This window comes from Haliotis rubra, unplaced genomic scaffold (genome assembly GCF_003918875.1).
Source record: "Haliotis rubra isolate DU_JTF1 unplaced genomic scaffold, ASM391887v1 Scf521, whole genome shotgun sequence".
Classification (NCBI taxonomy): Eukaryota; Metazoa; Mollusca; class Gastropoda; order Lepetellida; family Haliotidae; genus Haliotis; species Haliotis rubra.
Window position 1 is genome coordinate 297081 of NW_025767215.1, and position 27696 is coordinate 324776.

The window sequence follows — 27696 nt, forward strand, 5'->3', positions numbered from 1 at the left end:
ACAGCTATAGCATCAATATCACATCCATATCACAGCTATAGCATCAAAATCACATCCATACCACAGCTGTACCATCAATATCACATTCAGATCTCAGCTATACCATCAAAATCACATCCATATCACAGCTATACCATCAATATACCATCAATATCACATCCATATCACATCCATATCACAACTATACCATCAATATCACATCCATATCACAGCTATACCATCAATATCACATTCAGATCTCAGCAATACCTTCAAAATCACATCTGTATCATAGCTATACCATCAATATCACATCCAGATATCAGCTATACCTTCAAAATCACATTAAGATCCCAGCTCTACCATCAATATCGCATCCATATCACAACTGTACCATCAATATCACATCCATATCACAGCTATACCATCAATATCACATCTATATCACAACTACACCATCAATATCACATTAAGATCCCAGCTCTACCATCAATATCACATCCATATCAAAGTTCTACCATCAATATCACATCCATATCAAAGTTCTACCATCAAAGTCACATCCATATCACAGCTACACCATCAATATCACATCCATATCACAACTATACCATCAATATCACATCCATATCACAACTATACCATCAATATCACATCCATATCACAGCTATACCATCAATATCACATTCAGATCTCAGCAATACCTTCAAAATCACATCTGTATCATAGCTATACCATCAATATCACATCCAGATATCAGCTATACCTTCAAAATCACATTAAGATCCCAGCTCTACCATCAATATCACATCCATATCACAACTATACCATCAATATCACATCCATATCACAGCTATACTATCAATATCACATCTATATCACAACTACACCATCAATATCACATTAAGATCCCAGCTCTACCATCAATATCACATCCATATCAAAGTTCTACCATCAATATCACATCCATATCAAAGTTCTACCATCAATATCACATCCATATCACAACTACACCATCAATATCACATCCATATCACAGTTCTACCATCAATATCACATCCATATCACAGCTACACCATCTATCACATCCATATCACAACTACACCATCAATATCACATTTAGATCCAAGCTACACCATCAATATCACATCCATATCACAACTATACCATCAATATCACATCCATATCACAGTTCTACCATCAATATCACATCCATATCACAACTACACCATCAATATCACATCCATATCACAGCTACACCATCAATATCACATCCATTTCACAGCTATACCATCAATATCACATCCATATCACAGTTCTACCATCAATATCACATCCATATCACAACTACACCATCAATATCACATCCATATCACAGCTATACCATCAATATCACATCCATATCACAGCTACACCATCAATATCACATCCATATCACAACTACACCATCAATATCACATCCATATAACAACTACACCATCAATATCACATCCATTTCACAGCTATATCATCAATATCACATCCATATCACAGTTCTACCATCAATATCACATCCATATGACAGCTGTATCATAGCTATACCATCGATATCACATCTATATCACAGATCTACCATCAATATCACATCCATATCACAACTACACCATCAATATCACATCCATATCACAGCAGTTACCAGTATCATAAGTGTATCATATTTATCACAACCACATCACAGCTGTATCACATCAATAGCACAGATATCACATCAATATTACGTGTATACCACATGCTCACAGCTGTATCTTAGTTACATCATCAATACAACAGCTGTATCAAAGGCATGTACCACTATAAGTACAGCCACATCACAGCTGTATCACATCAATAGCACAGATATCACATCAATATTACGTGTATACCACATGCTCACAGCTGTATCTTAGTTACATCATCAATACAACAGCTGTATCAAAGGCATGTACCACTATAAGTACAGCCACATCACAGCTGTATCACATCAATAGCACAGATATCACATCAATATTAAGGGTATACCACATGCTCACAGCTGTATCTTAGTTACATCATCAATGCAACAGCTGTATCAAGGCATGTATCACTATAGAATACAGCCACATCACAGCTGTATCACATCAATAGCACAGATATCACATCAATATTAAGGGTATACCACATGCTCACAGCTGTATCTTAGTTACATCATCAATACAACAGCTGTATCAAAGGCATGTACCACTATAAGTACAGCCACATCACAGCTGTATCACATCAACAGCACAGCTATCACATCAATATGCGTGTATACCACATGCTCACAGCTGTATCTTAGTTACATCATCAATACAACAGCTGTATCAAAGGCATGTACCACTATAAGTACAGCCACATCACAGCTGTATCACATCAATAGCACAGCTATCACATCAATATTACGTGTATACCACATGCTCACAGCTGTATCTTAGTTACATCATCAATACAACAGCTGTATCAAAGGCATGTACCACTATAAGTACAGCCACATCACAGCTGTATCACATCAATAGCACAGATATCACATCAATATTAAGGGTATACCACATGCTCACAGCTGTATCTTAGTTACATCATCAATACAACAGCTGTATCAAAGGCATGTATCACTATAAGTACAGCCACATCACAGCTGTATCACATCAATAGCACAGATATCACATCAATATTAAGTGTATACCACATGCTCACAGCTGTATCTTAGTTACATCATCAATACAACAGCTGTATCAAAGGCATGTACCACTATAAGTACAGCCATATCAGAGCTGTATCAAAGCAATACAGGTATTTCAGCTGTATTACAGCCATGTAACATTTATATAGTCCCATCTACAAGACAATATTCCAGTTATACAGAACTGCAACCTAAATTCGTGGATAACCTTGATTCGTGGATCGCGGAAATTATCATGCTAGCTTGTAAATTAAGTCTCGACTGAAGTCACAAAGCGGTACTTTTGATGTACATACAATGCCACGCCTCGCTGACAAAACATTTTCGAATCTCTGCATTACACGGAAGTACACTAAATATAATTGTCCGGCATTGAGATAAATAGCCCCAGATCAATAATACCACTATTACCAAATTTTATTTTTACAAAACGTCAAGTAAAAAAGATACCGTTAGCTCCAACCTTCTCACTTCTCGTAGTCTGCTTTCCTTGGTGGCAATGCTTACTGCAGTGGGCTGTTGTACATAGTGGTATAAAGTAACCGACTACGTAATCCACGAAACAAGGTGACATCACATTTTGTGGGCACACGAATGGGTGATGATTGCAAATGGCTTCCGTAAACAAACGTTTCATTCACGAGTGGAATATTAGTCATTTTCAATTTGCTGAATCAATGAATAAAATAATAAGTGCAGTATACAAAAGGAAATCATCCATTTAAAATATGAATTTCGCCGCACTTCCCTTATATCCACGAATCAAGGTTACGCGAGTGTACTACCAATACACAGAGCCATTTCAAGGTCAAACATCACCTACATCACTTCTATAAAACATCTGGGCTTCATTTGCTGAACAGGAACATTAATGGTCAGAATCTCACCCTTCAGTAATTACTTCTTCTTCATGTCCCCGGAGACAAATATCAATCTCCTTTCCTGTGAAGTCTGACTGCTTGACGCAGTCATCAGTTGAAGGCGGACGGTAGAAACTGTAGTCACTGAAATAGCCACATGACAGTGTAAAAACAGGTGTAAATGGAGGTGTACAATAGCATGGGTACACGAAACAAAAAGAAAATGTATGCGAGCAGTGTGCAAAATAGCTACTGGCCCGCTAGCCTGTGGCTAGTAAAAATCCAGTCATGCAAGTAAATCTCCACAGTCACTGGCCCGACTGGCTAGTGAATTTTCATGGGGTCATTTTGTAAATATATCACACTCTCCGACTTGCTAAGTGATACCACCTTTTAATCGTGCAAGATTATGGCCTGATAAAACTGTTCATCATATTAGCAGCTTAATTATGAAACCCGTGTGATGCTGAAAATATCTTATTCTCACCTATTTTTGTAATCTTTTGCTTAAGCTTCTAAATTCAAATTTTGGGCTTGTGAATTATTTTCTGGATTATTAACTTTCAGGCATAGCTAGCCTGACTGGCTAGAAAAATATTTGGAAACTACTGCAAGGTGTACAAAAAGCGTACAATGTGCCCAAGAAGTTGTACATTCTAAGTTGTTCACTGGTCACGAGGGGCCATGAGTTGATGTACCCTCGATGTTTGTTTATGTTCCCTGAGCCCGAAGGGTACAAATCTTTTTGTAGCCATGGCTAGATTTTGCTGACAAGAAAAACAGATTTAGAGTTATCTCCCTTCCATCGATTTGCATTCACAAAGCATCGGTAATTACCGTACATCATGCGTGATTCAATGTTATTCGAGATAAAGAATTACTACCATGAAGTACCAAATGAGTTGTCATTGACAGCGGGGTACATTGAAATGTTACTCGCTTGTAAGCGGGGTACATTGAAAATAATAGAAGAGCGCTCAGCCAATCAGAAAGCGACATTTATATTTGATGTAAGATAAGAAGGTATATACAGGAAGGAGAGTCTGGGTTGGCAAAGATTTCACATACATTGCAGCATATGATAGACAGTGCATTAATCTTGCTTATCAAATCAGGGACTTTGATGGATAGAAAAATTTCCCACTACAGCGGAAGCTGTCTAAACCGGCACTCGTCGGGACTGAAGAAATAATCCGGTTTAGACAGCGTGCCGGATTGTAGAGATGACACGGTTACCTATGACTAGAACTGAACCCATTTTGTCAGTCTCATATACATTGTTGTATCACTTGGTTCTCTCAGTTTCTGCACACATCGACAATAAAAGACAAAGACTTAACATCCCTCATAAGTGACAATTTGCACTAATTACATGTACAAGTATACCTATACTGAACTAGGGTAAAAGTATCTTTGTCGGCAGCCATGTAGTTTCAAAGCAGGATTAATTGGTGACAATACGCATCTGTCCGACTCCTCGCCACGCGCTGGATTAGATAACGCTGATTACTGTATGAACACATATTCGGGCAGCTCATTTCATGCCGAGATCCGGAATTGACAGCTGCTGGATGGCAGAGACTTTAAATGATGATAAATGTACTAGTCCGGACGGGACCGAGATTTTATGCCAGTGTTGACAACTTGCCGGATTGGACAGCTGCCGGTTTTGACAGCTTCAACTGTATGTTAAAAAACCTGATCCCCAGCACTACCATCAATATAAAACACACGGTTTGCTAGAAAAATTCTCTTTTTTTTCCCAGATTGTTGCCTTGAAATGTATTGTTGGGGTCCCCATGGACCTCAATATTTTAGGTAGAACCTGCAATATTTAAGCAGACAGTTCATGATTAGCTGTCCTAATAATACTTTTAAAAGCGTATTAGGTTTCATGACATCACTGACTTATTTGTAGGAAGACATGCCCAATGCAGTACAACACAGAAATAGAAAGTACTTTTCTCTAGCTATCCTTCTAACAAAGCCCTTCAGAAAAAAAGCCCTTCTTAAAGCCCTTCTTATGAGGGATGTTAAGTCTTTGTCTTTTATTGTCGATCAGTTCACCTGATGAAGGGAGCTGGAATGGTCTCGAAACGTCGTGAGAGCAATTAAAAAGAAGTTTAATCCATAAAAATATCTTGGAAAGCCCTTCAGGTCAAACAGCCTTGACCTTTAATCAGAAATATTCAAATTGAATGCATAGATATGTATGTTGTAAAAACCATGCAGTGTAGATTACTATAAATACACTCTGAATTATACTCTTTGAAAGTTTTTCAATGTGTGTAAAGATCTTGACATTTGCTATGGCCTTGACATATCGAACAACTTTCGAAAAAGCTTTTTTCTGAGAGTTTATCTCAGCAGACCTGGAAAACTGATTTTTCATTTTCATGGATTAATCGAAATGTCCTGAAATTTGAGTAATGTTTCATAATGTTTCTCCAGTGACCTTGACCTGGAAGCAACCAAAAGTGGATAAGGTTGATATTCTGGTGTGGCTTAACAATGCTATCTGCAATGTAATGTTTGGTCAAGATCTTTATGATGCAGTAAAGGGGAGATGAGGTGAGGTGAAATAGGGTATAACGTCGTACTTAAGAATATTTCGCTCATATGATGATGTGCATGTGTGTGTATGTGTGGTTGCTTGTACTAGCCCAGACTGAAGCTGGTTTTATAGTGCTAGCTCACTGAGATACCATGCCGCAGTTAAGCATGAATACCCAACTCAGACACATTATACTGACCCCGAACTGACCAGTCATTGTTGTACCAAATGAATGCCGAGCGCCAGGCAGGGACCAACAAGTACCATATTTAAACGTCTTTTGGTTGAGCCGGGGATTGAAGTCCCGACCTTCCGCTCTACAGGCTCTAACCACTGCACCACGGAGGCGGTAGTAAACAGAAGTATTGTGGGTAGGTGAAAGTGTCGTTGGTATTTCAGGTTCAAATTGAGCATAGACACTTACCATTCAAAATCTTCTCTCGTACAGGTACATGACATGATAGTTCTCTCAACGTCGTGTTCATATCCATTTTGACACCTGAAAAACAGAAAACAAGGCCCAATAGTATTTGACATGACAAGGCTTGATTTATATTCATATCCATTTTGACACCTGAAAAATGGAAAACAAGGCCAAATAGTATTTGACATGAAAGGGCTTGATTTAAGGAATTGAAACGTACTTGCATCCAGTAATAACCTTGATGCACCTGACAAATCCAGTTGTCCTGTTGTTACAGAAATAACTTACCAGTATGATACCACTTAGAAGAGGTCACTTGGATTTCAATAATAAGACCAAACAACAGGACAAGTCTTATATACATCGATTCAAATTTTCACAGTGAATGAAATATCAACATATCCCTGAATTAGGACTTCTAGAATGTTTAAGATAATCCAGTTTGGGAAATAATGTCTTTCCCCAGGACACTTAGTTAGGAACCTACACAAAACCACACCATGTGGCAGTTTCCAAACTTACCAGGAATCTGGCTTCAGCTTCTTGAAGGATTCTCTGAGTCCCAGGAGACAGCCTTCCACCCCCTTGTTCTCAAAACGTCTCATCTCGTGATGGGGTTCCCATACCTCATAGTCTACGTCAGTACCTGCATGTCAGTCAGCTCAGTTAGGGACTGTTCATAATTTATAGCTGAGGGGGTGATGATTTTTTTATGGTGAGTCATGTACAATGTGAATGACACCCCCTAGAATTTATGTACAAAGCAAGAGAACCCCCAGCATGTCATGTACATAATCAATGACCCCACCCCTTTCCCATAGTTATTAAGCATAATATTTTGATATTTTTATATACAGAATTGCTGACAACCCCCATCCGCCCCTCCCAATACATGTGTACAAAATTAATGAACCCCTACCTCCCAAAAACAAAATGGGTGACCCTCCCTTAAAATCATCACCCCAACCAGCCATATATTATGAACGGTCCCTTAGGATTAATTACGATATTATGAAAAATTTGTTTTCTGAACATCTCCAAATCCTGATAAGCCAAAAGGTTTTGAAAACTTTCGTTCATACTTTGACAAATGCACTAAAGATTGAATTTTGAATTTGTACTTTGATAAAGGCAAGAATGGGTGGAATTACAACCACTATCTGGTTAACCTTGACAGGTCACATGCAATGTTCATAAACAGATCAGTATTAGGGAATCTTTTTGAAATACAATAATTCTTTTTAACATTTATGACAAATTTAGAGTAGGTCTGTCAACAAAACTAGAAAGTTTATTTGTTTCCCAAAACAGCAAACAATATACTTGCAGTAGGTCTGATTATAAAGAAGTTCATGGTTAATGTCTCAAAGGTCTGAATGTGTCAGTAATGAAGTACTGAATTTAGCAATCTTCTCACATTTTTTAGTGATGACATCCGCAAAGTTGATGACATTGACCACCCACTGCCTGTGTCTATCGTTGGTGTAGCCCCAGACAGAGATAGTCATGGAGCGGCCACCAGGTTCTGTCAGGAGCCCAGTGAAGATGATGTCGTTGTCGGTGAACTTGTAGTCATGCCAGCAGTTGCCCTCGTCCGTTGAGAACTTGATGTGTTTGGGCATAGTCTCATTGGTGGAGACAGCCACCAGCAACCCACCGCTATCTGTTATCTGGTAGTAGTGGGGGCCGTCTAGAACCTGTGGACCACAATACAATCAGTATGGGAAATACATTACAATCCATATGGGGAATACCTTACAATCAGTATGGGGAATACTTTACAATCCATATGGGGAACACCTTACTATCAATATGGGGAATATCTTACAATCAGTATGGGGATTACTTTACAATCCATATGGGGAATACCTTACAATCAGTATAGGGAATACCTTACTATCAGTATAGGGAATACCTTACTGTCAGTATGGGGAATAATTTACAATCCATATGGGGAATACCTTACTATCAGTATAGGGAATACCTTACAATCAGTATGGGGAATACTTTACAATCGTTATGGGGAATACCTTACTATCAATATGGGGAATATCTTACAATCAGTATGGGGAATACTTTACAATCCATATGGGGAATACCTTACAATCAGTATAGGGAATACCTTACTATCAGTATAGGGAATACCTTACTATCAATATGGGGAATACCTTACTAGCAGTATAGGGAATACCTTACTATCAATATGGGGAATACCTTACTAGCAGTATAGGGAATACCTTACTATCAATAGGGGGAATACCTTACTGTCAATCCGGGGAATACCCTACTATCAGTATAAGGAATACCTTACTATTAGGATAAGTAATACCTTACTATCTGTATGGGGAATACCTTACTATTAGGATAAGTAATACCTTACTATCAGTATAGGGAATACCTTACTATCAGTACAGGGAATACCTTACTATCAGTATGGGGAATACCTTACTATCAGTATAGGGAATACCTTACTGTCAGTATAGGGAATACCTTACTATCAATATGGGGAATACCTTACTGTCAGTATAGGGAATACCTTACTATCAGTATAAGGAATACCTTACTATCAGTATAGGGAATACCTTACTATCAGTATAGGGAATACCCTACTATCAGTATAAGGAATACCTTACTATTAGGATAAGTAATACCTTACTATCTGTATGGGGAATACCTTACTATTAGGATAAGTAATACCTTACTATCAGTATAGGGAATACCTTACTATTAGTATGGGGAATACCTTACTATCAGTTTAGGGAATACCTTACTGTCAGTATAGGGAATACCTTACTATCAATATGGGGAATACCTTACTATCAGTACAGGGAATACCTTACTATCAGTATAAGGAATACCTTACTATCAGTATAGGGAATACCTTACTATCAGTATAGGGAATACCTTACTATCAGTATGGAGAATACCTTACTATCAGTATGGGGAATACCTTACTATCAGTATGGGGAATATCTTACAATCTGTATATCGAATACCATACTGTCAGCATGAGGAATACATTTCAATGAGTATAGTGACTACTTTACAATCATCATGGGGAATACCTCACACCCAACACAGGGAATACCTTACAATCAACATGGGGAATACCTCACAATGAACATGAGGGATACCTTACAATCAATATTAAGAAATCATTACAATCATTAAAAGGTCCCATCTCATCGGGAAACTAAGAGCTGCCTGTGATCTGCACTGACCTTCCTCCAGTGGTACCCCCCATCAGTGGTGATGTAGACGTTGGGCGATGTTACCTGGAGGGCATCAGCTGCATGACCTGCAATACCAGTTTACACTAAGTGGCAGAGTTACCAAAGTCAGCAATAGTACAACCATATCATACCAGGCCAGCTTGCGGTGGATGACAATTGGGAAACTACTATGAAAAAAACCCAATGTCTGTGATTGGTTGTAAGCATATCATAAATAGTAGTTCCATCTACTACTAAAAAGATATATCGTCAAGGGAACTCTGTGTTGTGCTGGTTGTCTTTCCTATGATCAGTATTCCAACAAGGGGAAACCCTACCCAAGAGTAAATTGTGACTGGCAATGTTGAGTCCCCATAGTCTGTCAAACACACCCTGAAAAAACTGCACCGAATACAGCCCGTGCATGTCTAGAATATGTGGCAAGTCTAGATTCAGGGTCTGTACAAATCTCGAATTCACAAGGGAGCATAGAGCTTGTAATGATCAGCTAATGTCTAGCAGTCACCAGTGTTTAGCATTAGCATATGGTGAGGCTCCCTCACTACTCCCAAAGACCCCATCCTCGATAATCTCCAGGGTATAGGTTCCGATAATTCTCAACGAGTACCTTGGATGCATCTACGGCTCGGACTGATAATTTTATTATCTTCCTTTACTGGCTTTTAATCCAATCAAGTGTCTACGCTGGGAAGTTAAATGTACCAATTACAATTCTTCTATCATAACTCACTTTCGCTTCTTTTATCTAACCGATTAAACTTAGCAACACAATTGTTGCAGAGGTACCCTGAATGAGGTAGGAGGAGCTCTTGCTGATATTTTTTAAGGTTTCAGACCTGTCAATTTGTCTGTATGATGTTTTCCCTAAATCCGAGTTGCACAGCAATCAAACCTTCGTGGCTGCTGCCGCTATCTTTATGGACACTGACAAGCTCAGTTGTAACAGCTTACTTGTTTGGTTTTTTTATTTACCATTTTTACTTGTTTATAGGTACAGTACATGTGGTCAATGTATGACATTGATAGGTACAATTGTGCTGATAAACCAAGAATACAAAAGCAATCAATGATATTTCTATTAAAAAAAGTCTGCAAATGATATCAGATACACCATAACTTCATAGTGTGTGTGCCTCAACTTATTGTGTGTGTGCGCGCGCAGGGTACTAGTGGAGATTTATCAGAACATATAAAGCACTCAGGCAACATGTGGGATTACAGCGAAAACATAATGACAAACAAAATCTCTCCATTTTCTTGAGTTGTTTCATTGTTTCTAAGAAGAGAAGATGCTTTCTAACGTTTTTGGCATTCATATAAAAAATGAACAATAACATCGATGAGGTGGTGATGACAGGGTGTGTCTTTGGGGAGGTTGTGTGGGCATTAATATTCCTGTCACACACACTTTCAATGCCATGTCAGTGGTGAGTGATACAATCTTTACTTGTGTTGTGAAATTCCAAGCAATTATAGCTCAGATTTGTTTAGTCTCTGAAAGTCCTACTGCCTGGTCTAAACAACAGAACGGTGATACTAACCATGTACTAGAACAAGTCCAGGAGCATTAGCTGTGCTGAGCGGTGGCTTGGCCCGCACTCCTCTAGAGATGCTGTAGTAGTTGTGGATTTGCAGCTGACAAGCCTGGAAACACAGCATGGGTGAGTGAGTGAGTTTAGCTTTATGCAACTTTACCAATATTCCAGCAATATCACGGCAGGGGACATCAGAAATGGGCTTCACACATTTTACCCATGGGGGGAATCAAACTCGGGTCTTCAGCGTGACGAGCCAATGCCTTAACCACTAGGCTACCCCACCATCCAAACACAGCATGGGATTGCTGTACACACGTATACATATCAGCAAGATTCTTAATAATATGTGGAGCTCCACATTATGGATTTTACACACAGGTAAACCAATTAATGTTCCAAATGCAATAATATATGCTTTTACCTATGTCCCATGACTATTATAATGCATACATACTCAGTATTACTAAAACTGAAAACAATATCCATGCTGATATATAAATAACAAATGTCTTATTGAAAAGCAAAGACGAAGAAAACTATATTGTTCCAAAGCTGATAGTGAAACGATCAGTCTAATCGATCATAGCTCCAATGTTTTCCTTTTCAATTTCATTTGATGTGGATTAAGTTTTGTATCAGAGAACATAATTTCCAACTGTACCCAAACTTTTAGTTAACACTTAAACAATTCTGAAAGCAACAACCATTGAAAAACAGCCCAAGTGAGATGAGAGAATGGAATGTTGGAACATTTTGACAAGCTTCATTTAGAATTACAGCATTATAGTAAAGGTGTTGTGGGAAGGGAAATAAAATCGTTCAAAGACTGTGAGGCAGACTACCCATATATCTATTTTTGTCCCATTGGCATGGCGGACACCCAGATCAGGGGTTCCGACCCTATGACTCTGAGATTGCCAGCACTCAGCACTGTGCCAGTACTCATGGGTGTGAACAAAGAGGTGGGTGTCTAGTAGTGGTGTTGCGATTAACTAAAACAATCGAAGATTGGTCGCAGTGACCAACGACCAAGCAATCGATCACATTTTCTCTTAATCGAACACCAACAATTTTGGAACTACCGTTTTAGTGTTTGAAACACTTTCGACGATGGAACATATCTTCGAAGTTGTCAGATCCTGAAATCGTGTTTAATTCTTAGAAAACTCACTTTACTTACTGAAAAGACATGACTGAATATTTCTTGAAGAATCCAGGAAGTTTATGTTCATGATATATCAGTCATCACTTTAAAGTAGCAAACTGCATCATTTTACATGTGATGTGAAGTTTGCAAAAGCAATTTGTGCAGTTTCTAAATAAAACAAAAACAACAGAGAAACAACCAGAATAGGAAAATCTGAAAAGTGCTCATTGGTAATCAACTGATCATCAGTTGGGAGATTTCAACCAATTCCCAACACTAGTGTCTATGACTTGACCTTTGTCTTCCCTTCCCATCAAGCTGTCCAGCCATGAAGCACCAGAAACACTGTTTAATGTGTGCTAGACTAATCTCCTCACCTTACTATGATCCTTGCAGTCTTCCTGTGGTGGGACAATAGGCTGCCAGTTGGCCCCTCTGTTGAAAGTGATCATTGTGTGGATACTCTTGTCCTTGTTGATCTGACTAGCCAGGTACACACCCCTCATGGACTCCACCTTGTAGAAGTCGGTCACGCTATCGAAGTTGGGGTAGAGGTGGTGGAGAAGTGACTCGGCGTAGACCACACCTGCTTGGGCCGATGTGTATAGTGTGCCAGACCCTGTGTCTGAAGGTAGGAATAGGTGGCACTTTAAGCACAGCTCTTGTGAGCGGAGTGGAGTGGAGTGGAGAGAGTGAGTGAGGGAGCGAGCGAATTATACTCCGCTTTTAGCAATATTCCAGCAATATCACGGTGGGGGACATGAAAAATGGGCTCATTGTACGTTCTACATTTTACCCATGTGGGGAATCAAACCCGGATCTTCGGTGTGAAGAGCGAATGCTTTAATCTCTTGGCTACCCCACCGTGTGCAGAAAGAACGGTGAGATGCAGTGAAACGGGTTTGCATAGCACATTCAAGATTACAGCACCCATTTAGCTATGTGCATGCATGTGCATGCTTATGCTACTTCAGACTAATACCAGTTTAATAGTGCCAACCACGAAGACAACATACAGCAGTATAATGTGGATACCCCACTCAGCCATTTTATATTGTCTCAAAGATGACCAGTCCATGTTATATTCCCCCAAAGCCATGCTCAAGACAGGAAACTAAAAGTCCTATCTTTTATAATCTTTTGGTGTGATGTGGCCATTAGAAATGACAGAACACTTTCGTCATTACAATGTCAAAGATTTTGAAGCTATTTTATCTATGACAAGTTCCTAACGAAAATGTCCATGATCTCACACTGAGTAAATGCAGTAAATCTGAATACACATGTTTATCTCGTTATGACAGCCTAGCCTGCCAGTGGGGGTGTGAGACTGAAAGAGTAAATCACCTCCAGGGTTGTCCACATGCATGAAGATCAGATGCTCTGACATGTCTAGCACTGAGTAGAACTGCAACAAGACAATCAATAGTCAACGATACAAAAACAATTACCAGAATCATTATCACAAGCAAACATGCCATTTTGGTTTTAAAATCGGTGTACTCTTCTCAAGGAATACACTAACATTCCTATGGGCAATCTCAGCCAGCATACTGTTGTCCTGAGCTCACATCAAAAAAAATAATGCTGCCTGTAGAGGTTTACTTGGTAAAAGGGGAACCTGGCCAGACAATGAGTGACGTCACTGGAGGTTTATAAAGCTTGATACCACACTGCTTAAAGACCAGGATATTACTCATTCCTGTTTCACTAGGCTGTCCAAATGCTATGACTTGAAAACTGGTCAGTCTGGAGTAATGTTTTGTTTGTTTGTTGTTCATGGAGCAGTCAGCAATATTCCAGCTATATTGTGGCGGTCTGTAAATAATCGAGTCTGGACCAGTCAATCCAGTGATCAACAGCATGAGCATCTGTCTACACCATTTGGATATGATGACATGTGTCAACCAAGTCAGTGAGTCTGACCACCCAATCCCGTTAGTCGCCTCTTACGACAAGCATGGGTTGCTGAAGACCAATTCTAACCCGTTCATGGATACCAGTCTCATGGACTCATGAACCACGACACAGATGGGGCCTGTGAAGTTCATTCATTACAAGTGACACCTAATTATCAGACTCTTCTCTGAAGTCAGGAACAGGTGACAACTTTAAGATGTTAAGTGTTTCTGCTTGCTGCAAAACTTTCACTGACCCGATCTCCATCCAGGGTAGGTAACTGTGCTTCATTCCAAGACCTCCCAGCATCAGTTGACACCATCATCAACTTCTTGGATGTCTGCAACAACATTCCAACAATGACAGCAGCTCATCTGGACATCTGTAGGCAACTATTCATAATGTTCAGCAAGACAACACTGGACACAGAGATGCCAACCCCAAAGTGTTGCAAATAGTAGTTTCAAGGATCAAAATTAGTAGCTTGACCTAAAATTTGTAGTCAACTATATACTTAAAATAAAAAAAGTATTGAAATCAGCTTCAGATTTCTGATAGACAATTTCGCTAAACTTACGTTTGTTACTTGCAATGATTCCAGTTCAAATAGGTCATTAAATCTGATAAATGGAAGGTAAGTGAAGTCGAAAAATGTATTTAATAGACAAAAAATATATGTTTTTGTCAATATATGCGAATTTGAATGAATTTTCTTCAAATTTTGAAGAATTTCTAGTGCAATCGTATTGGGGTAGTTTCAGGCTAAAATTTGTAGCGACTACGATAAAATCGTAGAGGCTGGCTTCTTTGTAAACAGATTTTACCATAAGCACTGATAACACTGTTACACTTGCATTATCAAGATACCATGGTTTTGGAGTAAAGAGCTTTGGCTGTACATATACATCAAATACTTAAAAACATGACATCACCTACCTGAATGGCATTTACAAGATATCATGGTTTTGGGGCAAAGAGCTTTGGCTGTACACATATACCAACTCCCTGATAACATGATATCGCCTACCTGAATGGCATTTACAAGATATCATGGTTTGGGGGCAAAGAGCTTTGGCTGTACACATATACCAACTCCCTGATAACATGATATCACCTACCTGAGTTGGGTTATCATCCATGTACACAGAAGCATAGAGGAAGGATCCTTGTACTCCGAACCCAATGACGTTCTTACGAAGCACAGTGGATGAGCTGCTTTCAATACTGTCAAACTTGGTCAGGGTATAAGTAGTGACTCTATCTGAAGTACAACACAAAGTCCCATACAAAATCAGTTAGTCCACACTGTGCTGTACCAACAAACTGCCTGGATTGGTGCTGGAAAAACAGAAACCCTACAGGTGTGGCTGACTGGTGCCTTCCACATAAAGCACATAACTCTGTAATAGAAATCTAACGGTGTTGGATCACCTCCCGGTTCTCATTAAAAGTCAAATTGTACACAGAAACTTTTATCTGATGTACATGAAGAAGTCCATCCATCCATCCATCCATCCATCCAGTTAACTGTGCCCTGTCAGCAACTGGTTTGTGTGGTGGTGGAATGTGACATGCCACTTATGGGACACATCTCTGCTATTGCTGTGACATCTAAGACAATTGATCACCTCACTGTCAGTGTGCAAATTTACGCTGGTCCTGTGGTCCCTGGCTAGTAAAAATTCATCAGGACCACTAAATGATAAGTTTGCAGTGGTCCTGGTGGCCAGTGAATTTTGTATTGATAGTTAAGTAAATCTACGAATGTTATTTTGGACCAGTGAAGTACAGACAGGACCACTAATTATTGTCCACTCACTGCTCCTGTGGTCAAGCAGGAAATTTGAAAGGTTTCTTTCCCTGCACTGTTCTCATGAAAATGTAGTCCAATTTGATATCAAATTATGATACTAAACAGTTACCTTGCATATTTAGATTTATGTTTTCAAAATCACCAATACAAAGAACAATCTCAGTGTTCAATTTTATGAACTAATTATTGTCCACTCACTGGTCCTGAGGTCAAGCGGGAAATTTGAAAGGTTTCTTTCCCTGCACTGTTCTCATGAAAATGTAGTCTATTTTGATATCAAATTATGATACTAAACAGTTACCTTGCATATTTCGATTTATGTTTTCAAAATCACCAACACAAAGAACAATCTCAGTGTTCAATTTTATGAACTTTAATGAACCTTCTAAATTTAAGTACTATGTCTATCAGTACACTTGATACTTTTCCCCTCCCAAGGAGAATGAGATTACAAACAAGGAGTGAGTGAGTTTGATTATATGCCACTTTTAGCAACATTCCAGCAATATCCCAACAGGGGACACCAGAAATAGGCATCACACATTGTAACCATGTGGGGAATTAAACCCAGGTCTTTGGCGTAACGAGCAAACGCTTTAACCACGAGGTTACCCCTCTGCCCCACATACAAGGAAAGCATCTGTTGGACTTACTTGAAATGAGTGTATGGCGGTAACCAGTTCCAACCGTGGCAAAGATAGAACCAGCACCATTCTTCATCTCATCGTTTCCCCTGCACAAACACAAACGTAATATTCTTTCATATGCCATGAGACAGTAGCAGGGGTGGAAATAACTTTTAAATTGCTAATGTACTCCAGTACAGTGGCACATGTAAAATCACTTGCCCTGATAATTTTTCCACTAAACTGGCCGATTTTCCTGTTGACTTTTTTAATAAACATAATTAACATTGGAAAATCAACTGGACACCGGTACAGAGTGACATACACATTTGCTACCCCGACAGAAACTAACACTGGACTGGGGCGTCGGGCAATGGGTTATTTCCACCCCTGCAGTAGAGATTGTCGTGATTGTAAGTAGCAGCAGATGACTGCAGTGATGGTAAAACAATGGCATGCTGAAGTGTTCAGATTGTAACAGAATTGTAATAAATATAATAGTGAAAAGATTGTAACAGGAATTGTAAATGTAAGTTACCTCCCTTGGTTGTTGACAAACATGGCAGACATGATCATTGGAGAAGATAAGTGAAGTTTTTCTAAAAGGTTGGTTGCACACCAGAGTAACACAAGGACTTATTTATTTGCGAGTTATGGACTGGATTCTTTTCTGAGATCAAGGACTTCAGCATGCACAAGCTTGTGGATACAGGCACTTTATAAATGTCCATTATTACTTCCTGCCAGTTCTTCAAGAATGAACCACGAGCCTCTTCAGTGACATTTGATACCAACAATGTCTCGACTTTCATGGGAGCACAATCACTAATTCTTGGGCCTGTCACATACTATTGCTGCCATTGAAATTGTAAATCCAAAACAGTTTGTTTGAACATAATTCATTGATTATTCATTGATCTTGTGTGGTCACAGATTTTACAATTTTGCTTTGTATGAACCGATTTGTGTTAATCTTGGTATTTCAGTTTTACACAGACATCCATGATGCACAAAAATACCGTATAATGCGAAATTTTCGGGGTATCTAATTTTCGAGGTTAGACACGTAACCTCGAAAATATTATATCCATGAATGTTTCCAAACTTCAAACCTTTGGGTTAGATTTCCTATCGATCAGCATTTCAACTGCTGGCAACCAATGACTTCCTGACATGCGCATTAACTCTGTAATGCCTGTCTACAACTAATCTTAACGTTCAGTGACCCTGAACGGCCTGAATAAACAAACAACAGAAATGAGGTGTCGAAACTATTTAATTACTTACATGTACATAAACTATCGTAAACAAATACCAACCATTTGATCTTCTGCATGGTTACAATTTCGCTAAAGAGGTCAACTTCTCAGCTTTCTAACAACAACATAGTTTCAGCAGAGACCCATGCATACATACTTATAGTTAGTTGTTAAGAAAACAATATTGTCTGAGAAAAAATGGCGTCATGTTTGAACTCTGCCGACAGAGTGTTTCATGGGTCATTTATCACAACAAAGGATCAAACATTTGTTTTCATTACTATTATAATAATTACTGCCATGGACTGGTATACCGGTAGTTATAAGTAATATAACAGTCAGACGGCAGTTGTCACTGGCTACTAGGAGTTTTGCCGATAGCTCAGTGAGTATTGGTCGGGTAAGTGATGTTTCTGGCCACTTTCTTCTAGATCTAACCTCGAAATTAAAATTGTCTGAATTATTTATATATTTTAGGTCCCCAAACCTCGAAATTTAAATCACCTTGAAAGTTCTGGGGGTCTCAAACCTCGAACTTTTAGTACCTTGAAAACTTTACAGTATTCATTTTGCTGAATTCTTGACAAGAAAAATATAGTTCCTGTAACTGAAATAATTACCAAATGTTACAGTTTATGTAATTTTCTGATTAAAATTGATATTTTATATTTATCCTGACTCATGCTAAATGCTTGTCTCCTTCTTCTTGCAAATGATAGTGGAACACTTGAAATCCCTTGAAGTTCCCTTCTAAAAAAGCGGACGTAACATCATCACTCACCCATGAGTAGTCTCCCTTGCCTCTTTGGCGCCCTTTCTGTTCACATGACCAGCCATGTTTGTCACTCTTTCCGATTGTATGCCCGATACCCGGATTTACAGGGAAATCCAGAGTGCCCTGAGAGGGGAGGTTGGGAGGGCTGACCTCATGAGTCAGGATAAGTACAAAATATCAATTTTAATCAGAAAATTACTTATTTTTCCTTATCCTGACTCATGCAAAATACTTGCAGAATCCGTCGGAAACGGTGGTGGGTCAGGCCACTTCCTGGATTCACTGGCTGCTGTTTTACGTCCTGTATTACCCCCCATGGGAACTTATGACGGCACTGCTGATGATTCTATTCTTCCAACTTCCATCTGATGAGTCTGTGGGGAACCACAACTTGTCAGATTTCTTCCAAAACTTCTCCTGACATTTTCGTGTGGATTTTAGATATACTAATGTTCCATCAGTTATCTATTGCAACTCCATCTCTTGATGCGTGCATCAAGTGGAGATGCAACCCTTCTTCTAGACTAACAACTAGTCTCTGAAATGAACATATTTTACTGAAAAAAGTGCATAGTAAAAAAAAAATATATACTGAATAGGAGCCCTCAGACTTTCTTCATTTTCAGCCTGAAGCTGAGGAAATCTAGACTTGCCACAGTTTCTAGACTTGCGTGGGCTTTCTTGGATATATTTTCTTCAGGGTCTGTACGACAGACTACCCTTCTTCATGTACGAGTAAGTCCTATACAAGTACAGGGTCTATCACTCATGCTAGTCTGTCCTAGACGTGTGCATGGACTTAACCATTTGTTCTCCAGAGTGTGGGTTTTCACGAGTCACTTGATAAAAGGGTGAGATTTTCTCAGCGCTTTTGTGGAACCATTAGTTGTTGTGCTACAACAAGTGGCAAACACCATGTCCGATTTCCAAAAGCAGCCCTCCATTATTGTTGTAATTGAGCAGTTTCCATGCAGAGCAAGTGTAGACGCCAAGGCTCTGACCTCGTTGGGATTGGAGGCTCGTGGAGGCTCAAGTCCTGCTGCTTTGTAGGCCCTTAGTATGACGGCTCTCATCCATACTGATATAGTTGTCTGTGAGACTTCCATGGGCGTCTCAGTGGATAAGGGGATGAATAGGTGCTTGAATTTCATCTCCTTATTTTTGTCCTTTGTAGGTAGACTTTCAATGCTCTGACAGGGCATAAGGATAAATACTGTGTATCCTGTGGCCCAAGGACTGTAGAGAGTGCTGGGATGTGGAACTGTCTGTCAGGCTGGCCGGGCAGTTGGTTCTTGGCAATAAAGTCCCATCTCAGTCCAAGATGTACGATGTCACGACGTTTTGATTCAAATCGTGTTCGTTCGAAGTCCAGAGCATGTATTTCTGACATCCGTGCTGCTGTTGCTAGGGCGATCAGAAACAGCGTTTTCTGTGTCAGTAGTTCGAAGGATGTCCATTCTAGAAGCTCGTAGGCATCACTGGTGAGATGTTGTAGAACTACGTTGAGATCCCAGGCAGGAGCCTTGAATTTCTTTTGTTGGTCTTCCAACTTGAACGAGCGTAGGAGTGCCAGTATCTCTGGTACTTTGGTCAACTTGACACCCGTCTTCATGGTGAAAACTGTGCTGAGAGCAGCCAGGTATGTTGAGTGTGTTGAACCTTTAAGTGTCTCGTCTGTCGCAAATGACACAAGTAAACCGCAACTTGAGGATGGGTTGCTTTTACCACTGTAAAGCCTTTCCTCGTTGCATACTGTTCAAATTTCTGCCACTTGTCGTCGTACAAGTTGTGAGTTAGTGTTACTGCTTTCGCTGCTCTGGCGGAGTACCCTCTTTGATACGCTCCAATGCGTGTAGCTAGAACAATGCTTGATTCCCGTGAGCTTGCTTGGTGTGTGGATGGACGAGCAGGTTCAACCACTCTGGTAGTTTCAGGGTTGGACTTCCGAGTTCTTATATGAGGACGGGAAACCATACCCTCGCTGGCCAATAGGCTGCGATCAAAATCAGTTGCAACGTTGTCGTCTGCTTGATTTTCTGTATTACTTGAGGTAATAGTGCTGGAGGTGGAAACGCATAAGCGTTTGGTCCTTCCCATGAGATGTTTAGAGCATCTGTTGCCCATGCCTGAGGATCAGGTATCGGTGAGACGAATGTTGGTAGTTCTTTGTTGAACTTTGTTGCAAACAGGTCTATCAGCAGAAAATCCTACTGTCTGTATGACAAACCGGAATACTTCTGGATGTAACATCCATTCCGTCGGGGATGGTTGTAGTGGACGAGATAGGGCGTCTGCTATGACATTCTTTGCTCCTGGAATGTGACATGTTTTCATGTATATGTTCAGGTCGTCGACGATGCTGAACAGGAGAAAGCTGAGCTTTAGCAGACTTGTTGATCTTGTTGATCCTTGTTTGTTGATGTAGAACGCTACTGTGGAGTTGTCCGTGTGGACCGTGAGCTTTGAGTTCCTTAGAATGCTTGACCAGTGTTGCAAAGCGTTGATCACTGCTTTGATCTCCAACAGGTTCATGTGCAGAAGTTGATCCTGACTCGACCACTTTCCTGCTACCACATAGTTGTCGAGGTGAGCACCCCATCCTTGTAGCGATGCAACCACGTAGAGATGATTGTTGCAAACCGGCTCTGACAAAAAGGTTCCTCCGCAAACATTCGACTTCTGAGTCCACCATAGGAGGTATGATTTCAGGTTGTCCGGTAGTATCAGTGGATCCAAACTGTCGAGATGGGCGTTCACAAATATTTGTAGTGGGCGCAGCTGTAATCTCCCTCTGCGCATCATGTCTTGAGCTGAGGTGAGTAGGCCGAGCATGCTTTGCCAAGCACGGAGTGTCAACGGAGAGAGCATTGCTTGAGATATCATATGTTGCATCTTGACAAAATGATCCTCTGGGACGACTATGCGATTCAGCAGCGTGATGAGTCGTATTCCTAGGAATTCAAGATGCGTAGACCTAGACGATGTAGATACGTGACGATGGGCTTGGTCACTCGAGTAAACAACCAGGGGGCCAACGATATTCCAAACGGTAGAACCCTCCATTGGAAGTGATGTTCGTTGAAAAGGAATCTTAGGTATTTCCTTGAGTCTGGATGTATCGGAATGTGTAGGTAAGCATAGATCTATGCTGGCGAGGTAGTCTGATGGATGAACAAGATGTCGGAGCTGAGGAAGATGCATCATCTTGAATTTTTCTGGTCTGCGGAGATACTCCTGGTTGAACTTCCTCATGTTGTAGATGAGCCGAAACTTCTCCTTGGAATTCTTCTTCGGTATCAGGAAAATTGGGGAGTAAAAACCGGGTGTGATGTGGTCTTGATTTATCTCTTTGACTGCATCTTTGTTGAGTTGTGTCTTGACTGCGTCATTTAGTTTCTCTGTCTGGTCGGCTGCGTATTTTTAAAGCAAGCGGGTTGCTTGTAGGCGGCAGAGTGGCTTCCAACTGAATCTTGTACCCTCTACGTAGTATCTGGGATACGTACTCGTCCTGTAGTATTCCCCAATTCTCCCAGTACCATTGTAGACGTCCACCCACTGTCGAAGGTTGTACGGGAACAGCTGGGGGTGGAACACTCCAGTCGTTCCAAACCTGGCCTTCAGTGCTTGGTTCCCCTGGCACCTGTGGGTGCTCGACCTCTTCCGGGGTTCCTTCTGGGGGCTCCGGCTGGGCGACGAAAAGAACCTCTTCCACCCCTGGAGTTGGAATATTTCCTTTCTCTGGCTTTCTGGACTCCTGCAAACTTGGATTTGTTGGAGTAGCGCTGGGACGTCTGACGAATCACATTTGCCAAGTTATCTATGGACTTAATCATCATGACCTCCCTTGATTCGTGTGTAACATCTTTGGGGACTTCTTCAATTCCTCCTCCGAAGATGGAATATGCTGACCATGGGGCTCTGTATAAGGACTTGGTGAACCGCTCCCTCCAGGTGCACGCCGACAGTAATCCTTGTCTCCTAGAGCCAGTAGAGCAGAGTATATCATCCGGTCGTCTTCGGCGGTGGAGTTCTTGAACTTCGAGATGAGTGCTTCGTTGATAGCCCTAGACCTGGTTAGTCCGGAAAAGGTATGTCTAGTAGTTGTATCCAGTTGTGCTAGCTTCTTGTCCTCTATCTTGTAAGCTCTGTAGCGGGAGTCGTTGATGATCTTGTAGTCCTCATCAATCTCTGGTGCCTTCAGGAAGGGTTCCATGTGATGTAAGGGGAATCTCCTGGCGTTAAATGTCGGGATATGTTGACTCTGGAACTTGGTGGCCTTATCAAAGGCTGAGCTGAGACTGTCCGGTACTTTGGAGATCGGGTCGATAGGCGGAAAGGTGAGTGTGTCGAACTCTTCATTGGACATCTTGTAGGTAAACGCCTCGTCTGTGTCCTTGGAAGGTGATGCTAGGTCCAGACCATTTGCAATCCATGAGGTTACTTCCGCATCGGAGAATATGACTTCACCTTCTTCCTCTGATTTAGGCATCTCCCGATCTGACGATCCATGACAACGTGAGTCTCTGTATGTAAATCTGTACATATGTAGAGCTGCGCGCAGGTGAACGATCCCGATGTGACCGTGTATCCCTCCTGGAGTCTTGAGATATCTCTCTAGGCCTTCGTGAAGGTTGATTCTTTGACGTAATCTCCCCTCTGTGAGATGTGGAGTGCCTGCGTGCAGGTTCCCGATGTGAGTCTGAGTCCGACAGTGATGTCGATCCATATCTATGGCGTCTGTAGGGTTCTGGAGAACGCTTCGATCTGCTTCTGCGTGGAGAATTCTTAGAGGCTCCTTCAGGGACGTCTAAGGCTGAGCTGACGTTGGTAGCGTTGTCCAGGCTCCTAGCTTCAGATGGGGAAGATCGTCGGGTGCGTGAGCCTTCGCGCAGGCTTCCCTCTTCTTCCAAGTGCGTTGGAGAGGTTGCTGAATCTTTGCGCAGGCTTGTAGTCATTGTAGTGGTCTTCATAGTAGCTTTCTCCTGCGCGAAGCGACATTTCCATCATCGACATCATCTGGTCTGTAAACTGTTGCATAAACAGTTCGACGTATCTTGAGACTGCTGCAGGGTTGATGATGCTTCTGAGAACGATGAGGCCTCTTCTAAGGTACGCTGCACTTGACAAGAGTTGACGCTGCTGCTATCTCTGGTACCCGATGTCTGCTTTGATAGAAGGTCTTCTGTCAATGTCTGTGCTGATATAGTTGCCAATGTAGCTGCAGAAGTAGGCTTCGTCTTCTTGCTGATGACTGTGACTTCAGGTATGAGGATGCGAGAATCATCATACACGTCTGCTTCTTCCGGAGGTATAATCTCGGCAGAGAAGGATCTCGTCTTCTGCGTAGAGCTGTGTAGAGACTTCGACGAAGTCTTAGGGGTTGTAGCCTTCTTCTTGTGCGTTGAAGACGATCTAGTCTTCTTTGTCTGAGAATAGGACAGCTCTGTTGATGACAATCTCTTCTTATTCAAGCCAGAGTTCATCACTGGAACAGCTACCTGCCCTCGTAAAACGCTCGGCAATTCACTGGAATTATGAACACCGGCAGCAGTAGTTAACACACGGTTATCAGCGCAATCACTCGATTTACCAGACATGACTTGTGAATACCTTCTAACCCAGTGCTTTGTACGTCTATAAATGGAAAAAAGGTAATTATTAAATTCAAAAGTAGTTAATTTCTGACAATGTTTACAGCGGGAGCTGGAAAAACATGAAGTAGTGCAATCAGGACATAATAAATGTGGGTCAGCAGCAGACAGCCGGTACCTACAACAAATACAAGTTTTCATCAAATGTAAACACGATGAAAAAACATGTCAACAACGTATAATTTAGACATAATTCCAAACCATATTAGTAGTATACAATCCAAAAACCATATAAAGCTGTAATTAAGATGTAAAAGGTCCAAAAGAGAAAAGGATATGTGCCGTATGGGACCCAGGTGCTCTCACAACTGTCCTCAAGGGCGAGGAAGGAGAAAGTGACAAACATGTCTGGTCATGTGACCAAAAAGGGCGCCAAAGAGGCAAGGGAGACTACTCGTGGGTGAGTGATGATTTTACGTCCGCTTTTTAGAAGGGAACTTCAAGGGATTTCAAGTGTTCCACTATCATTCGCAAGAAGAAGGAGACAAGCATTTAGCATGAGTCAGGATAAAGAAAAATAATACATTACACTATTTCATTACTTCACAGGACCATCAAATGTAAGGATCAATCAAATTTTAAAAATTCGGTATCTGGACCCCTGGGCCCCGTTCCACAAAGCGATCATAGCGGTAAGGTCATCTTAACTCCCATACTTTAACACAGACTTACGACTGTCGTAGCACTACGATTGCTTTGAGGAACAGGGCCCTGGTTTTGTAGGTCAAGATGAAACCCTGTCAATGGCTCTTCCTGCTGAGACAAAGTAATAGTAAGATAATAATAGTCCATTTACACTTCGCACATATCCATGTACATTGCATGCTCAAAGCGCTGACATAACACCCCTGGTCAATGAGTACAGAACACTCCCTTTGGAGAATACAACCTGTCGCCTCTCATGAGCTCAAGGTTCAAATTCAGTATCATACCAGGTACTCAATTTACTGCTGGGTGGATAGAGGCAATTTTGAATGAACACACTCTCAGGAGTCAAGCTGCCAAACACAGTCACCCATCGAAAGACTCTCCGCTCCCAAAGTTGCTTAACTTCAACTGATTCTGACATGAGTTCTATGCACAGGACCACACATCGCCACACACAAAGTGTATTATATGATTCACTTGTGTAGCTTATATATGTTTGCTGCACATTTGGACGATAATTTTAGTGAGTGAGTGAGTATGGTTTTACGCCACTTTTAGCAATATTCCGGCAATATCACGGCAGGGGACACCAGAAATGGGCTTCACACATTGCACCCATGTGGGGAATCGAACCCGGGTCTTCAGCATGTCGAGCGGACGCTTTAACCATTAGGCTACCCCACCGCCCGGACGATAATTTTATGAAAGCCTGTAGTTGTTGAGCAATAGAGCTGAATTTTGAAGGAGTGAGTGAGTGAGTTTTACGCTGCTTTGACTACTTTGAGCAATATTCCAGCAATATCACGGCGGGGAACACCAGAATGTGCTTTACACATTGTACCCATGTGTGTAATCGAACCCGGGTCTTCGGCGTGGCGAGTGAACGCTTTAACCACTAGGCTCCCCACCACCCCAATTTTTTGAAGGAGACAGCAGTAGAGCAATTCCCACTAGGAGAATACATACCATTTGGCCTGCACGACATTCTTGGAGATCAGACGGCTGTCTTTGAAGTTGTTATTCGTAGCAAATAACTGGAATGACAGAGGTGAGGCGAGATGAGGTGAAATGGGGATTAACGTCACACTTAAGAATTTTTCGCTCAGATAACTGGAATGGGAGAATGGTATCAGATACTTTCTGAATCATATCAAAGACAGTACTATGCCTTCCATAAACTTGGTATATATACTCATGGAAACAAATAAGGGAACACATGAAAGTACAAGTGTTTCTTTATTATTTTCCAGATTTCATCACAAGGTATGTATTGCACTGTGAGTAAAATTCTGGAAATAAATAAAGGAAAACTGGTACTTTCATGTGTTCCCTAATTTGTTTCTATGAGTATATGATTACAATCTGCAACAATCAGGAACCCATATATGGATTCAATGTTATCGACAAACAGTCAGAATTAATTTTATGTTGGATTTTCTTAATGTATGGTGATTACATAGACAAAAAGAATTCTTCGGGCACAATAAAATAAATGGTGTGGTTCGATCAAACATTTCATTAAAGGTTCCAAAAGCTACATATCGTGCTTACATTGATAATTAGGAGGCTTCTTTGGCTTATATTTCTCTATTTATTCATATAATACAAGGAAACAAACAGCAATCTGGTCTTAATTTGGTCTTAATACTACTGTTAAACTGAATTTATGGACAGTCTTCTTTAATTTCTTGGTTTCATCATAGGTTTTTGCATGACCATTGACTAATAGTTATCTCAAAAGTACTGAAGATAGTTTTATAAATTTTGTGATTGTATAGAGGTATGTCCTATTACAAATATGCAAAAATTATGAAAATATCCTGAATAAAATTTGTCTCCAGGAATCTGAAAAAGAATGGACATGTGATATACACATCAGGGTGCTATTGTACAAAACAACCTTAGTGCTAAGACTACCTGAATGAGATGTTAAGGTATGGGAGTTACGGTTGCCTTAGTGCTAACATCGTTTTGCACAACGGCACCCAGACCCTCCCTACAGATGATGGTCCCTGCTGTATCACAGTAAGTGCAGGGTCTAAAACCTGAAATATCTACTGTTACTTACATCTCCATTGGTTGCAATGGCCATTACATAGGCGGGTCGATTGTCTGAGTGGAAGATCAAATGCCTTGACACAGTGGTCCCTTCTTTTGTAACCTTCTTGGCCAAGAAGGTCTCTCCCCCATTCTCTGTGAGGTACACAGTCTCCTTGTGTGTTAACATATACACCTGTAAATAGACGAGAAAGTTCACAGTCACAATAAACTGTATATAAAGGTAGGATCTCTTCACATGGAATCTTTCAGTATCCAGGGATCTGCAAAAGCAAGTGAGTCAGAGCTGTAAGTAATGCAGGTCGGAGAGGTTTTACCAGATGTAGAACAAGGGTAAGGTGTTGATAAGCCAAGAAACAATTAGAGATAGGGGTGAAGCAGCATATCGCGGTATTAGTAGAACCGCAGTATTTTGCCTTCGGTTCAGTATACCATAATGCAATAAAAAAAATCTGTATTTTCAGATTTCGTGCCAACATTTTATTAACCTTTTTAAACCTTTTCTAAAATGACTAGAAA

The 27696-nt window shown here is 40.7% G+C and overlaps 1 protein-coding gene across 1 annotated transcript in view; it reads right to left on the reverse strand.

Annotated features, from left to right (window-relative positions):
- The window catches only part of LOC124252707 (sortilin-like), an 88103-nt gene that overhangs the window by 13873 nt on the left and 46534 nt on the right, over nucleotides 1–27696 (reverse strand). Inside the window, exons 5-17 of the mRNA XM_046686361.1 lie at nucleotides 27188–27352; nucleotides 26086–26153; nucleotides 16814–16893; nucleotides 15466–15608; nucleotides 14604–14687; nucleotides 13796–13856; nucleotides 12826–13073; nucleotides 11305–11407; nucleotides 9752–9828; nucleotides 7948–8227; nucleotides 7053–7176; nucleotides 6531–6605; nucleotides 3580–3696 (exon numbers count right to left, since the gene is read on the reverse strand). Coding sequence (XP_046542317.1) covers nucleotides 3580–3696; nucleotides 6531–6605; nucleotides 7053–7176; nucleotides 7948–8227; nucleotides 9752–9828; nucleotides 11305–11407; nucleotides 12826–13073; nucleotides 13796–13856; nucleotides 14604–14687; nucleotides 15466–15608; nucleotides 16814–16893; nucleotides 26086–26153; nucleotides 27188–27352 — 1625 coding nt within the window. The remainder of the gene's footprint in view (nucleotides 1–3579; nucleotides 3697–6530; nucleotides 6606–7052; nucleotides 7177–7947; nucleotides 8228–9751; nucleotides 9829–11304; nucleotides 11408–12825; nucleotides 13074–13795; nucleotides 13857–14603; nucleotides 14688–15465; nucleotides 15609–16813; nucleotides 16894–26085; nucleotides 26154–27187; nucleotides 27353–27696) is intronic.